Below are 15,791 nucleotides of genomic sequence, written 5' to 3'. Positions count from 1 at the left end.
TCTATTTATTTTAATTGTTACTGTAATGGCCACTTTACTCTTGTGCTTTAACTTGAATGCATTATTTTTCATTTAAAGTATTGGTTATTTATGCATTTATGTCAAACTTAATGCCTCCTCCAGCTTTAAAGCGTGGGACTGGGGATCTTACCTTGTTGCAAGGGCACATCTTGTTAACAATGCAAGAGCGTTGCCCCATAGCTATCCTCCCGGCCAAGTTCTGTTATTAATAGAAATAAGTCTGGAAATTATGCTTTTCCTTTTTCCCAATACCCATAATAATTGTCTTTTAAAATCTTTTTTTTAAATAGTAGCTTTCAGCTGGCTCTTGGGAAGTGAGCGTGCTGTCAGGGATAGGGCAACAAACACCAGGGACCCCCATTCCTCCCATTTTACAGCTTTAGCAGCACTACATTCCTTCCTCCCTGTCCCACCTTTAAACCAGCTCCTCTTGTTACAAGTAATGCAATCAATCCGCAATTGCCCCTAGCCTGACAACATGAGCTGCAAAGTGCACCATGCATTTTATGGTTTCCTTTCCCCGATTCAAACTGGGCTTTGCTTACACTGGGAGGGACTGGCTGCCTGGGCAATACTGTGTTGGGCATGTTCCTGACAACTAGATATGTATTGACTAGCTGGGAAAGGCGATTAGCATTATGCCTCCCTAGCCATGTGAGGTTGGGCAGCACATTTGCAGTTCTGCGACGTAAAAAGCTTTTCAGTACAATTGCAGTTTGTACACTTCCACCCCTTCTTCACAAGTGTTCCATTTGGGTAAATACGTACTGCCAGGAGTCTGGAAATGCTCCAGGTGGCTTTGCCCTTTTCTCTGTGCCTCCCTTTTGTGTTTGTGAATCATACCACCCACAGAACGTTTCTCTTTTTTTGTCAATGGCTTATGTGGAAATGACACAGGCAAACATGGGGGGAAAGTGTTTTTAAGTTAGGCTAAATGTTAGATGTAGTGTTTTTTCCTTCCTTCCCACCTTTTGCTCTAAAAACCTATGTCAACATCTACACTTCATGTTTACATTATTCACTTTCTAATAAGCTACATTGAAGTTTCAAAAAATATTTCCCCCTATTTTTAAAATTAATAGAGAAATGTACCCTATACAAACTTGTAGCTCCTCTTTTAATGCGTACCAGCAGTGATGGCCTGATGCACATTTTGTGAACATTGGGAATTTCAAGTTGCTAAAACATATATTGAATATCTACCGAAAGACCTAATTTTAGGAATTGTGGCATGTTTTAATTACTTGTTGTAATTTACTTTAATTATGGTCACCTTTGTACATAGAACATACATTTTTACATTATTTAAACAGTCTACAAACTGCTAGAAAAGTACTTGTAATCTTCTTTTAACTATTCTATCAATTTATTCTTGGTTTCTTAATTTGAACTGATTACCGACTACCATTTACAGAGGCCTTTCTTAGTACATTGTGCCTATGTGCCTACAATGCTTCTGTATTACCTCCCATCTTGAACTACTTAGTCTTTTAATCCATCTCATTGGATCCTAAGCATTCTCAATCCTCTGTCAGGGCTGTGGTTGAATCTTTGAGGACATTCCATTTCACATTAACACATCTGGCTTCAATGAGCCAGTGCTCTTCCTGCTAATACAGAAGGTTTTGGTTTTAGTGAAGGTTCATATGCTATACACAACTACAGCACACAAGAATCCCATATGAATACAGGGAACACTCAGTTCCATATTTCATCTATTGGGACTATCAACGGCGACACCCTGTATAGCCCCTCTGCTTCTGGTTAGGCACTAGGGGGTTGGATTCCCCCCCCCCCCTATTCTTCCAATTCACTGCCCTTTGTGTCCTCCTGCATTTAACTATGCATTGGCACCTCTCAGTTGGCTTAGTACCAACAGAATTCCTTCCGGAGGGAAGTTCAATATGCTTATCTGGTGTAGAAGGCAACTGCACAGTTGAGCACATCTCAAAGCCACCACACATTCATGATCTGATTGAAGCTACTACTACTCCTGCATTATACTTAAAATGCTCTTCATGAAAGATTGCTTGCTGCCATAGGCAGCTTTCTTCATCCTCCTCTTGATCAAATTTCATTTGATTGGACCGCTATATTCAGTTTTCATACATCCCCCAACTTCTTATCCTCCTTGCACTTAGACTTCTGTTTTTCTGGGTATTCTGCTTCGTCAAACTTCTTGCCCTTCCATCTCAACTACTGCCCTTTTAATTTCATCTCACGTACTGCAGTCTGGCTTACTTTTGGGGGGCACACTTCAGCAATGTACAGACACAGCCCGGTGCTATGAAACCATTACAATAATTTCAATGGTATAAATCATTTTGAGCATAACCTACTTTGGTACATTGTTCGATAAACCACATTAAATCTATCCCACACTTACCATTTTGGACCCAAATATAATTCACCTGAAGCAAAGCATTCCATATATTTAGCTAGAACCAATTTCAAAGATTTTACAATTGGTTAAATATGCTCTGTCAAATGTCCCTGTATGTTTTGTTAGAGCAGGTTAGTACTTAAAGTAGACCGCAATATGCAGTATAACAACTACATATTGCGGTCTACATAATTCTGGGGGGTTCAGGGTGGACCTTCTTGTTGTTCCTGCTGCATTGGATCACTCAGGATATTTGGGGACTAAGCGCGCCATCTCTTGAGATATTTCACCCTGCTTGTGTTTTCATTAGTAGTTAAAGTAGTTGGTTAAAGCTGGCTTGGTCACTTGATTAAACTGTGGTTACATTAGGATAGATTGCATTCTCACCATCGATACTGCAAATAATTTCTGGTCAAGGATGTTTATGTGATGTTCCTTTGCTTGAAGTGACCCAAGAAGTAAAGCCCATAGATTTGTTTTTGTAAGCAAGTGCAGTGTCTTTGACTTCATTTTCAGATTTGTGAGCTAACAATATGATAGTATTTATCAGATATAAGAGTGTGTTTTATTCTGTATGTGGTGAACACCGGATCTATGTGATCACTCTGCTGCCCATAATGTCGACTTTCAAATTGCGACTCTCATTATGGCGCGGCTCAGTGATCATATAGATCACTCTGTGTCCTGCATCCTCTCCCCCCCCCCGGCCACTTAGCTTTTTGGCGGTACACTTCTCTGTGTGCCGCCGTCTCTTCTACTTCCCTGCAGAGTCAGTTCTCTCCCACTAACGTGGGTCTGAACTGGCGCTGCAGGGTCCTTTTTTCCCCCCCAAACCTTCCAACCCTCCTCCCCCCTCTCCACTACACCACTAAGGGGAGCAGGCATACCACTGCTCCCATTCTTCGTTGTAGTGGGGGATCAGCATTCGAGTACGCCGCAAAGGCGCAGTAAAGGTAAGGTTGCAGTGTTGGGGGCATTATTTTTGTATGTTTCCGTGAACATCTAGAAATGGTATGTTAGACCCTTGCTCCAGAAATCTTCATATGCCCTGGTGAGCACCGTTAAATCCACCCTTGTAGGTAGAATAAGCATTTTCTTTTTGTTATTTTCCTTCATATCCTGGCCTCCCTTCTAACAAAAAGGGAAAGTTTCATGCATTGAAAACCAAGTTACTTTGGATTACTGTTATTACTGTGATTTTACCGAATGAAAAGTTAGAGGATAAAATGTTTACGAATCATAAATATCGCAAAATATATAAAATGTTTACAAATTCTGTATTTTTTGGTATTTATTTTTTCAAATTTCATTATTTTATTTTTGGTATTATCACTGGATATCGTTACTTTAGTCCTTGCCCATTCTATTTAATTATTTTTCGAATTCAACAGACAAACAAGCTAGTTGTCATTTTACCTTAAGACATGCTTGTACACTCCCTAAAAAGTGGACTCATTTTGCTTGTACGGCGTGTCAGGGCAGAAGATTTACATCATTTTGAAAGAAGGGAAGGACGCTCTCAAAGGTTTATGATAGTGGTTAATGGGACTGAACTTCCGCAATGAGTTTAGGAAATAGTTCTGATCCTTTCGATTAATTTAAACCTTGTAATACACACTGTGGTTACTTTTTTTTTAATGGGGGCAGTAGTTGGGTCAATGGCAAATTTGGGGGGATTATGCTGCAGATTGAATACAGATGGTTAAGGCTTATTTGCATCTCACTTTCCAATCTCCTTTGTTTTTCACAGACAGTACTGCTTGTGCTGCCACTACCCACAATGATGTTTCTGCATTTGAAGGCCAAAGTAGATATGTGCCGTCTTCAGGAATGTCTGCAAAAGAGCTGTGTGAAAATGATGACCTAGCAACAAGCTTAATTCTTGATCCATATCTAGGGTTTCGGACACACAAAATGAATACAAGGTAATTTTTACTATGGTTTACTTTAAGGCTTCACACTACTTTGATGAACTTGAACAAGCAACCTTTACCATACTTTGGGAGTGCTTTTTAAATTGTAGTCTGCAGATGTAGCTTGATATTGATGTGTTCTACACTTTCGTTCCGTACAGTAATTGTTTCAATTGTATATTATGTATGTCATCTATTTTTTATAAGGATAATTTACTGGAAGCAATTGTTGTTAAGGACATCAAATCTACTCATTTTGTAAAATACTCTGCATTCTTTTTTTATGTTTGTATGCACTTTTCTTTATTTTTTTTTTTAACCTGAAACAAAATGGCAACATAGTGCTTTACTAAGTGTACAAATTACAATCAGTAAATACACAACACAGCTGAAACATAATCATGATTACAATGAAACAAACATGCTGTATACAAAAAGGCAAGCGGTTCACAAAAACAACGTAATAAGATATGGTATTCTATGGCGTTCAAAGTGTCAGATAAGCTAGCACCAATATTTGTTCCGAAATAAAATTCTAAAACCTTTACTGCATTTTCAGAATAAGTCAGTGGCAAGGTTTTTAACTTAATAAGCCTCAGCATTCCCAACTATGTCGGTTCCTTGATATTTGCAGCACTGTACCATGTCCTGATCTAAAACTTCTCAGCAATGTCTAAGACTGCAGCTAATTGAAATATTTTGTAGGTGAATATGGACACTTTAAACTGAATCTGAAGAGGACGCAAGCACTGGAGTAATTTGGTCAAAACTACTTGCCCCCGAGACCAACTTGGCTGAGGTGAGCAGTGCCCTTAGAGGAGAGGCAATGGATTTCAGTAGGCTAGCCATAGCTTTTTCATCAAAACCTAACCTGTTTGCAACAGGGACTTGTACTTAAGAGCAATAATCAGAACATGGCATCAGTGGTTTGATGACACATAAAAAATACAAATACAAAGGTACTTTGCTGAACTGACAGTGTTCGCTATATGCAATTTTAGACAGTTGATGGTCTAATACAATGCCCAACACAACATGGGTAGATAGTTGACATATTTCTGGGGAGATCCTTTAAACAAATGGGTCTGTCCTCAGCTGCTGAGTCTTCACAATACTTCTTTTTAAAATTGCTCTTTTGAGAGGGCCTTGTCCTGCCCTTTTTTTACCACGGCACACTCAGCCACAGTGTAGGCTAATAAAGCAATCATTGCCAAAATACCTGTGGGAGGGTTTGCCCTGTTTTACTTAGTTACGTGCATAAACTCATGGTTATGTCAGCCCTTTTCTGGGCCTCACCTGTTGGAATCTTGCACACCATCATAGACATCAGAAAAATATCAAGAGACTAGACAAACCTCTATAGCTCAAACAATTTTGTACCTCCATATTCTATGCACTGCTAGATAAGCGGCCAACCAGCGCTGCCTAGGGAAAGTGGTATACAGAGGAAGGGCCGGATAGAAACTTCTCTGTCTCCTTTCCATAATTCTCCTTTTGTCAACATTAATTGCTGCACAAATATGTATAAATACTTTTCTGATGCTTGTTAATCTGCTTAGAATCACAGGCTGTGCATATGGTCTGACATCCAGTAGTAACCGCAGAATATTGCATTTTGTCTTTCGAGGATCGAAAGGGGACGTCAGCAACACTATCCCCAATGTGACATGTAGTGTACTCAAAATCCCTCACATGCCGAGGTCCCTCAGATTGTTTTTTTCCGCCCATATTACTGGTCGCCCTAAAACATAGAGATAGCGTTATTGTCACTATTATCGACTTTGTCGTTATTCCTGTTAAGTCACTTAGACTTTTGAATCCTGTGAAACAACGCTGAAGACTGCTGCAGACTTTCGACGCCTGTTGATCCCGGCGGCGCTGCCGTCCACGTGGCCAGGCCTTCTGGCCGGCCTACACAGTAGGGAGAGTGGGGTCGGGTGGACATATTCTTTACAAGTATGCCTTTCCTCTTTCACCCTGTCTGCTCTCTGGGTTTTGCCATCGCTGTAATTGTCTTTTGCTATGGAAAAGATGCCATTTTGATTTTGTCCCTCGTGCAGCGCCAAATAGCCTTGGAAAGACAAGCACGCTCGGTGCAACAATTATCTGCCTCTCGACCATAACGAAGCGATTTGCGCAGCCTGTAGACTCCTGCGCCCTAAGACGCTTAAGGAGCGCCGCTTGAAGCAGTGGGCGGCCTACGGCATGTCACAGGCCGAATGTTCTTACCCCACTGTTGCAACCACCGAAAGTGATGGGGGAACTAGCGATGACCAGGCCTCCATGTCGGAAGCCATTGACCTAATGGCGCACTGCTCTCGGTCCGTGATGCATATCCCTGACCCCACCAGGCCTGACGTGAGTCACGCTAGGAAAACACCCAGCAACAGGGGCGCACACAATCATAACACCAAACTCGCAACCCAAGGTTCTGCTTCGGCGGCACTGTCGAAGCGTCCCAAAGCGCCAACGGAACCATCAAAATCTTCGACGGGATCCTCTGATCAGCATGATCGGCAGCCTTCCGCTCAACCGCAGCCACGGCCTGCGACTGGGCAATCCAAAGTAAAGGGCGTTAACACTAAAAGACACGCAGACGTCGAGGTACTCCAGGAGGACGCACAGCCGCTACTCAAGGCCCAGGTGGTGGCGAAATCCACCACTCAGCCCCCGGTTCTCCAGGTGGTGTCAAAATCACCGCTCAGCCTCCGGTTGTCCGGGTGGCGTCGAAATCCACTGCTCAGCCTCCGATTCAGCCAGTAGACCGCCCGGATTCTCCGACCATTACCGAGAGCATTGCAAGGATTACTTTGGCAGTTAGACTGAAGGGGCGGTCGAAGGAGGCGGTGAAGCACAAAGAACGGCCGAAAGACGTGTCGAGGGACACGCCACAGCGCCCCGAATCCCACCAGGACTACGTTGAGAGTCCTGTGCATTTGTCAGGCAAATTAGGCAAAAAATCTCGACGTCACAGGGAAGATGATGAACCCTTGCCTCCCCTGCACCCCTCTGGTTAATCCTCATGGACCAGGGAGAAATTTGAGGGATGTATGAACAGATTAGGAACATTTGTTTCTTATTCTGAGACCCTTGCTCCCAAGAGCCTCGAGAAGACTTTCCTTCTACTCCTTTATCCAAGTTTCAAAGGACCTTGGATGATCCACATGAGGAGTTTACTTGTGTCCTCACAGAAGATGTTATGGACACTTATGATCCAGATGAAGATGGCACCTCTCTGGAAAACGACAATGTGGATGATCAAACAGGTCTTATGGACAATTGGGAGGACAGCAGTCAGGTTGATGCTCAACCCTGGATGTCCCCTACTCCCACCCAGGACCCCGATGTCCTGTGCATAGATTCCCCCCCTCCACTCCGACTTGGCAAGCCTCCCAAGTGGACGACCAGATGGCGGTGAACGCCATCTTGAAAAAGGCGGCTGATCATTTTCAGATCGCCTCTCGGAGGCCTTACCAGATTCGGATTTCATGGAGGATATACTCAAAGAAAAACTTGCGGCCAGCTAGGCCATCCCCTTGTTGAACTCAATCAAGAGGAGATTGGCACCTTCTTTGTTGACGCCGGCCCAGACCAGGGCGATGAACCATAGGGTCGAGAAGCTGTTTCGGCCTTCTCCGACCGACCCTGCCTACATCAAGGGTCATGCCACTCCAGATTCGTTAGTGTTTACCACTACTAGAAAACGGGCTGGTGTTCCCCTGTCTACAGGAGAGGTACCACCCGATAAGGAATCCAAGATACTTTATGCACTGTGAAAAGGGTAACGGCAGCTGCTGCATTTACCACCTGTATAGCCAATAACACCACGCTATTGGCCAGCTATGCAGATGTCCAGTGGAACCTTCTGCAAGAAGGCCTTCAGGAAGTGCCATAACCTACAAGGACCAAGTTGCTCGCCATCTTTTCCGAAGGCAAGCATGTGAACCAGAATGTGCTCAAAAACACTCCGGACGCTGCCGGACAGCGGGGAGAACCCTGGCACAAGGTACCTTGCTCAAGAGACATGCATGACTGAAGATCTCCGGTTTCAAGCCAGAGACCCAAGCAGCAACCCGTGGAGGAGCCCAACCTGTTTGGCAAGGCAGTGGACGATTCTCTTGAAAACAGCTAAAAAAGAATATGGAACACTCAAGTCCCTTCAACAAATTACCCAGAAGCCCTCTCCTCGGAGAGGAAGCGGCTCCCGCCGGTCCTTTCGTGGGCAGTCTCATTAAGGTCTCTCGGAGCAGCATGGGTGCTGGCCTGTGTTGCTAGCCATTGTGCCTAAATGTATCTATTTCTCCCAGGCCTAGTAGAGCTTTACACTCCTCAAATGATGTGATGCCCTGCTCATGAAACATATCCCCTATTTTGGTGCACCCTGCCATTTCCCACTTCCTGATGGCCCCTTCTCCATCCCTGGGGGGAACTCTAGATTTCCAAACATGGGTTTAAACGGGGCGTGGTCATGAGTTAGTATGCCCCGAGTGGATAGCACGTCCCATGTGTCTAAGGTTGATGTAATCACTTTGCTAATAAGTACATTGTGATGTCAAAATTGTTTCCCTTTCCAGAGGGTCTCCGCCAGTGGGGCACCCGCTACCGTCCTATCCTGTAAGGCCCAAATCTTTCATGGATCTCCCGACATCCACTCCTTTAATACCCATAATTGCGCCGCTTGATAGTATTTAAGGAAATGTGGTAGGGCCAGTCCCCCCTCTTGTATTTGGGCAGTCTGCACCATTTAAGCTACTCTCCACAGGTATTTTTTCCATATGTAGGACATGATTGCCTTAGTCGGTGCTTTAAAGAAGGATTTGGGGATCTTTATCGGGATGGCTTGGAAATAGTAAAGAAGTTTAGGTAGGATATTTGTTTTTATTGACACCATTCTGCCCCACCACAATATCATCAAGGTGTTCCATCTTATCAGGTCTCTTTTGATTCTCTCCAAGATTTTGTTGAATTGTTGAAATATATTCTTGCCAAATCTGTGCGGGAATAAGATTTGCAGATGGAATTGTGTTTGAACCATTAGTGCTTGTGATAGTTTGCCAAATGGTCCTTGTGTCATTTTTACAGATGGCTTTAATCAATGCACAATTGATATTATTAAAGGTCAGTACATGCATTTCTCTTAACTTGTTCTTATATTTCAACATTATGCGTTTCCTAAGTGTATGATAGTTGGATGTGTAAAATTGGTTCTTTTTCAGGTTTCTTAATTCCCTTTTTAACATTTTAGATACTGGATCATAGCAGTGGAGATGATTAGTAGTTTCCACAACTTTTGCCTGAAAATGTAGTAATGCCTTATTAATAACACTGGCACAGTTCACTTCTTTTTATGCAGCTGTCATATGATGATCTAATCTAATGCCAGTGGATACGTATGTCGTAAAACGTTTACATAAACCCAAGTTCCATCGAAGCGATGTAGTAGGACGGTGTAGCTCAGGAAATGCTAAAGCGGGAACAATATCTAGTAAAGAGTGGTCAAGTCGAAGAGTTATCGATAAAGCTGCATGATCTCCATGTTTTATAGGGTAGATTTTTAAAGGATGCGCTAGCTGGCCAATACTATGCGATAAATATATATAGTCAATGATGGAGGTATTTCCCTCCCGACTCCAAGTAAAATGGGGTCCTTGTACATCATAATCAACAATATTGATATCCCAGTAATGGAGGTAGGATTTCCTTAAATTCCCTCTTCGCCGCGCTAGCAGTGCACGACTACCTACCCGAGAATCAGTCACATTCCTCTTACATTCTGGGAGGCGAGGACCTGAGGACGGTCCTGGTGTTAAGCGGAGCCTACGTCCCTCGCGGCAACCCAACGGGGGTCGGAGGAGAGAGGTGCACTGCAGGGCTCCGGAGTAACAACTGCTGGCAGCCGATAGCACTCGGGCGGGGGTGCCGCTCGGCTCCCGGGTCGTGGCTAACACGATCAGAGGCAGAGACACCGGCCCGGCTCCCAAGATACAACAGCAGTGCAGGGCCACGCACCCGCGTGCCGGCGGTGGGCCTGCCCGGAGGCAGTACGATTGTTGGGAGTCAAGGTTTCTCCCCCAACAGAGCAGCACAACAGGCCGGGGAGAACTTGCTGAGCACGGGCTGCAGCAATAATAAAGGTACCAGCAGCGATTGCCAGCGAAACGAAGGGCCCAGGGGTGGCACAGACGGGCACCAAGGCACCAGGGAAGAGCCCAATGGCCGGCAAAGACGTGTGTTCGGAGAGGGGAAGAGACATAGCGCTGCAGTTGCCCGAGCCCCCCCCCCCACAGACACGCAGGGAACCGACGCATCTGATCTGATTTACCGGGCTCGGAATTGTGGTTGCCTGGGGTCTCCCGCATAGTGGGGCTCCCCCGCCTCGCGGAGGAGCCCAGGACCCAGCCCAAGGAACCATACGCACACCTGAGGGAGAGCGGCACCAGGCAGCAGCGGAAGCACCCATCCTGCATCTCGGGCTAGATGAGACCCGGGGCCCTGAGGGAGGAAGACCCAGGAGTGGGGTCCTCCCGCAGATCAGCGGAGTAGCAGGGCAGGCCCGAGGAGCGCATTGAGGAGCTTGGCAGCATCCCTGACGGATAGTGGACCTCCATCAGGGAGGCGGCTTGAAGGGAGCTCCGGTGGGACTCCGTGAGGCGGGGAGACTGAGATTCGGAGCTGGGTGCCCCCCCCTCTCTCCCCGTCCACCAAAAAGCACTGGGAGAACGGGCCATAAGCAGCACTGGGCTGGCTGAGAGGCGGTGGGAGCGCTGGGCCTGAGATAGCATTGGGGTGCCCCCAGCGGAGAGAACACCGACTCGGGAACGCTGACGTAAACACGGGGATAGGGCCCCCCCCACTCCCACGACATCCTGAAAACTGAGTGGGCTCTCTAGGCGGGGTACGAACAACCCATTTAAAGGGTCTCTCCGGACAGAATTTACCGCCGGCCCCGCTGTTGAACATCCACCCCTAAACCGGGGCCGCACACGGGACCCTGTCCCCCAAACTTGCTTGAGGAGAGAGGAACGGGGGACTAGAACCGAGAACTGCAGACATACCATAGCCCGAATACTCCAGCCAAACCCAAAAGAACATTGGCAAAGATAGCAACATACACTCCACACTAGGTATCACGCCCGCCGAAAGTGGCCGGAGCAACTCGGATGCCAGGCACCAAATCCAAAACGGGCCCAAACAGAGTAAGAACCCCAGCGAGACCCCAGGAAGGGCAACTAGAGAAGTGCTGGAGGCAGAGGCGCCAAACACACACAGAATCGCCATCCCCTCCACCGGTGCGACTCCTGAAATAAGGGACCTCCCAACTTGCGTAATGGCAACCGAGAAAGATGAACTTTTGAACTGCTTAAAAGGAATGGAGGCCAGAATAACCAAAGCCTTCCATAGTCAAATGGAACAATTGAGGGAGGACCTGAAATCATCTCTACAGGAGGTCAATAAAGAAATGGCGGAGATGGGAGAAAGAGTGGACATAGTCGAAAGTGGACTCTCAAACGTTACGGAAGAAACTAATCAAAACAGCCTGCTATTAGATCAGCTGGCAACTGCAACAAACAATCTAGAACTCCAGGTGGAGGATCTGGAAAATCGTTCAAGAAGATCCAATATTAGGGTCAAAGGCCTGGCAGAATCGGTGCAGGACAAGGATCTAAAAGATACCATGCAACTTTGCTTCAGCAGCCTGCTAGCTGATATCCAACCAGAGACAATCGGCTTCGACAGGATACACCGCGTGGGCCCAATACACAATGAACCAGGGTCAAGGCCAGGGATGTCCTGATAGCAATGATATCGTATGGCCTGAAAGAGGAGGTGCTACGAGTGGCAAGAACAAATGGAGACCTTACGATTAATGGGTCCCGCATACAGCTATATCAAGACCTCACCCGGATTACTCTCCACAAAAGAAGGCTAATGCAACCTGTTACGTAGGCCCTTCAAGCACAGCAAATCCGATATAGATGGATGCACCCGTTTGGCCTGTCGTTCACATGGGAAGGAAAGCAGAGAAGAATTGGGAACTGCGCAGAGGGTTTGGCTGTGCTGCACTTGGAGGATAAGCAACCAGAAGCGCCTTTGCGCATGCGACCTAACCTGATGGGCCTGCCCAGCAAACCATGGGAATGGTCAACGGAGAGAAAGCAAAGACGAGGGAAGAAAGGAAATACTGGAAGCTCGCAACCGACACACGACCGGGAACGGAGAGACCCAACAGATCCGAACTTGGCTAGTCACGCGGATAACGAGTGAAGCTCTATCAAAATGTGAGAAACCGCGCAGCTACATAGAAACGCCTGCACGGAGGTAGGAGGTCATAAATCTTGGAAGCAGGGTCAGGTAATACAACTCCTGACTATAATGAACTGGGGAAGAGTTCGAGGCCTTAAGCCCGTTGGGACCAGCGGGGGCCCCTTGGGAGCCCAGGCTTCATGCACTCCCAGGTTTGGGGGAAGGGAAGGGAGTGGGCAAGAGGGGGCAAAGGGAATGAAGGACAGAAAAGCAAACAACCCAAAAACCGTGAAGAAAATTGAGCCATCCCCACAAATGTGTAAAACGAAAGCGAAACAGACAGAGAAAGCTATAACAAACAGAATATGGGTCCGACAGGCAGATAATCCTCACTTAGGGAGTAATGGAGGAAGTAAAGATTGTCTCGATTAATGTCCAGGGGCTAAACTCCCACGCGAAAAGGCGTTTGATCTTGGGTAGATTGGAAGCTATGCAATCAAAGATAGCAATTCTGCAGGAGACGCACCTGCTCCAGAAAGATGAAAAAAGGATGCAGAGCAGAACATTCCCTCTTCAGTTTTTCGCCTCAAGCCAGAGAAAAACAAAAGGGGTGGCAATTCTATGCAGCAGAGACTTAGGCTTCCACAAACAGCAAACAATGAAGGATCAGGAAGGTAAATACCTGGGACTAAAGGGTACTGTTAATGGCCAATTGTATACTATTCTAGCAGTTTACGTCCCCAACGAAAAACAGGATCAGTACATCTCCAAATTACTCCAGAAAGTGGGAGGATGGTGTGAGGGCCGAGTGATAATAGGGGGGATTTTAACTGCGTGATGGACCCACAATTAGATAAAACCCCCCCCTCCGACGGCAGCAGACCAGCGAAACACAGGCCCTCGGAAAACTCTTCAGAGTCTTGGAGGTGATAGAAACGTGGTGGTTTTTCCACCCAGAAATCCGAGAATACACACACTACTCAGCAGTGCACAAGGGGTACTCTGGAATAGACATGATTCGAGGGGATTGGGTCCTCCGACGTATTCCATATCTATGACATGTAATCACCACAGCTGACTGCTTCGGAAACTTTTTCGGCGTCTGCGTCCTGCGTCGATGACGTCGATGCGCCGTCGTCGAGGACCTCCTCCGATGTCCGACGTCATCCGATGTGATAAGTAGGACGCACGACGCCCATAGCCTCAGTTCCGTTTTTTCCGCGAACGTGTTGCTTCGTGTTTCTCGGTTTAAACGCCTCGACTCTTTGGAGTTCTGTTCTTCTCGGTTCTTCGAACCTGTTCATTTGTGAAAATCCTTCAGAAGATGTCTACTTCGTCTTCGACCCCGCGTCCGGGTTTCAAGAAGTGCGGGGAGTGTGGGTCCAAGATGTCGGTGACGGACTCGCACGACGCCTGCCTCTGGTGCCTCGGGGAGGCCCACGACACGGATGACTGTATTGACTGCCAGTCGCTCACGTCCAAAGCCTTACGCGAACGTAAGAAGAAGTTGTCGGTAGGTCAGGTGTCCAAGCCCCGGAAGTCGAAGTCTGCGGGGCTTTCGACGGATGATTCGAGGGGTGACTCTCCGTGTCATCGTCGGAAGTCTCGTGGGTCTCCTTCTAGGAGTCGGTCTCGCCACTCCTCAGCCTCTTCGAGGCATTCTCGGAAGCGCCGACACCGGTCGTCTTCCAGGTCCTCTTCGGAAGGCTCTGCCCGGCACGTCGCTTACCCCTCCAGCCGTGCGACGCCGGAGGAATGGGCTTCCTTCGGGAAGAAGATGCTGGCGATTCTTGAGTCGCAGGGTACTCAGCCGTCCGCGCCCCCAAGTGGGGTCGGTCGTGTGAGGTCGAGAGACACCGCTCGCAGGAGTGGTCGGCACGAGTCACGGGAGAGGTCCCGTTCGGACAAGGGGACTCGTTCTCGACGTACCCGTTCCAGGTCCCGGTCCTCGACGCGTTCGAGACCGTGTGCACCTGTGAGGTCTTCGAAGAAGGCATCGACGTCTAGGGCGTCGACAGGCTTTCTCGAGGCTCTGGCTCCGAGGAAGTCGTCGATGCCGTCGACGCTCAGGTCGTCGAGGGACACGCTCGGGGCTCCGGCCTCGAGGGCTGTGTCGACGCCGCCGATTCTGGAGGCGCTGCATCTGACGTCGACGCCGATTTCCTCGACGCCGATCCTCTCGGCGCCGATGCCGGTTCTCTCGACGCTGGCGCCGATTCGCTCGACGCCATCGACGCCTTTCGTGTCGGAGGTACCCCAGGGCACGGGTGGACCCCCTAGGAAGGCTCTGGTTAAGAGCAAGCACTCTCGAGTGCCTTCTTTTCGCCACCTGGACTATATTTCAGAGGCGGATGAGGATTCTGGTGGCCTGGTTCCTAGTCGGGTTCCGGATTAAATTGTCTCGGGCCATAGTCAGTTTGACGAGTTGAGACAGTCACTGCATGATGCCAGTGGACTGGACACCTCTCCGGAGGTGGAGTTTTGTAGGCCTGAGCCTGGCTCTCATGCTGATTCCTCGTACCGGCGCCTTATGGCTAGGGTTTCTGAGTACTTGGGATGGTCTGCTCCCCCAGGGGAGTTTGTGCAGGATGATCTGACAGACATCCTTGATGTTGGTCCCCCAACTGACCCGGTTCTGCCGTTCCATATGGCTTTACAGAGAAGGGTGGCGGCGGCTTGGACTGCTCCGGAGAGTCTCCCGGCGGTGGGCAGATCCTTGTCGCGAAAATACCGTCCAGCTAGTGGCGACCCCTGCTACTTGACCAGGCACCCCTCTCCGGAGTGTTTGGTGGTGCAGGCGGCCACGGCCCCGGCGAAGCAGGCGTCGTACCCTACCATCCCTCCTGATAGGGACGACAAACGTTTTGATTGCTGGGCGAAGAAAGTGTTTTCTTCTGGTGGTATGGCGCTTCAGGCGGCCAACTCCATTTGTGCCTTGTCGCGTTTCACGCACACTCTGTGGAACTGTGTTGCGTTAGCGGCTGAACATATTCCCGAAGGGGACGAACGGGATGGTTTCCTTGCTATGGTCCAGGATGGTAAGGATGCCATGTGTGAGTCCGTTCATTCGGGTTTGGACTTAGCTGAATGCGTCAGTAGATCCATGGCGGCGAGCACCGTGATACGCAGGTTTGCGTGGTTGCGGAAGTCGGGGTTTGCTCCTGATGTGCAGTCCCGGCTCCTCAACATGCCCTTTGACGGTGAACACCTTTTTGGCAGCAAGGCTGACG

The 15,791-nt window shown here is 47.9% G+C and overlaps 1 protein-coding gene across 2 annotated transcripts in view; it reads left to right on the top strand.

The window, feature by feature from the left end:
• KMT5B (lysine methyltransferase 5B) overlaps window positions 1-15,791 on the top strand; it is a 685,933-nt gene that overhangs the window by 219,573 nt on the left and 450,569 nt on the right. For both annotated transcript variants that reach the window (XM_069624095.1, XM_069624096.1), the window contains exon 3: window positions 4,155-4,329. In XM_069624095.1, coding sequence (XP_069480196.1) covers window positions 4,155-4,329 — 175 coding nt within the window. The remainder of the gene's footprint in view (window positions 1-4,154; window positions 4,330-15,791) is intronic.

Source organism: Ambystoma mexicanum, chromosome 11, assembly GCF_040938575.1.
Source record: "Ambystoma mexicanum isolate Mex_15411 chromosome 11, UKY_AmexF1_1, whole genome shotgun sequence".
Classification (NCBI taxonomy): Eukaryota; Metazoa; Chordata; class Amphibia; order Caudata; family Ambystomatidae; genus Ambystoma; species Ambystoma mexicanum.
This window is presented reverse-complemented; position numbering and strand designations above follow the sequence as displayed.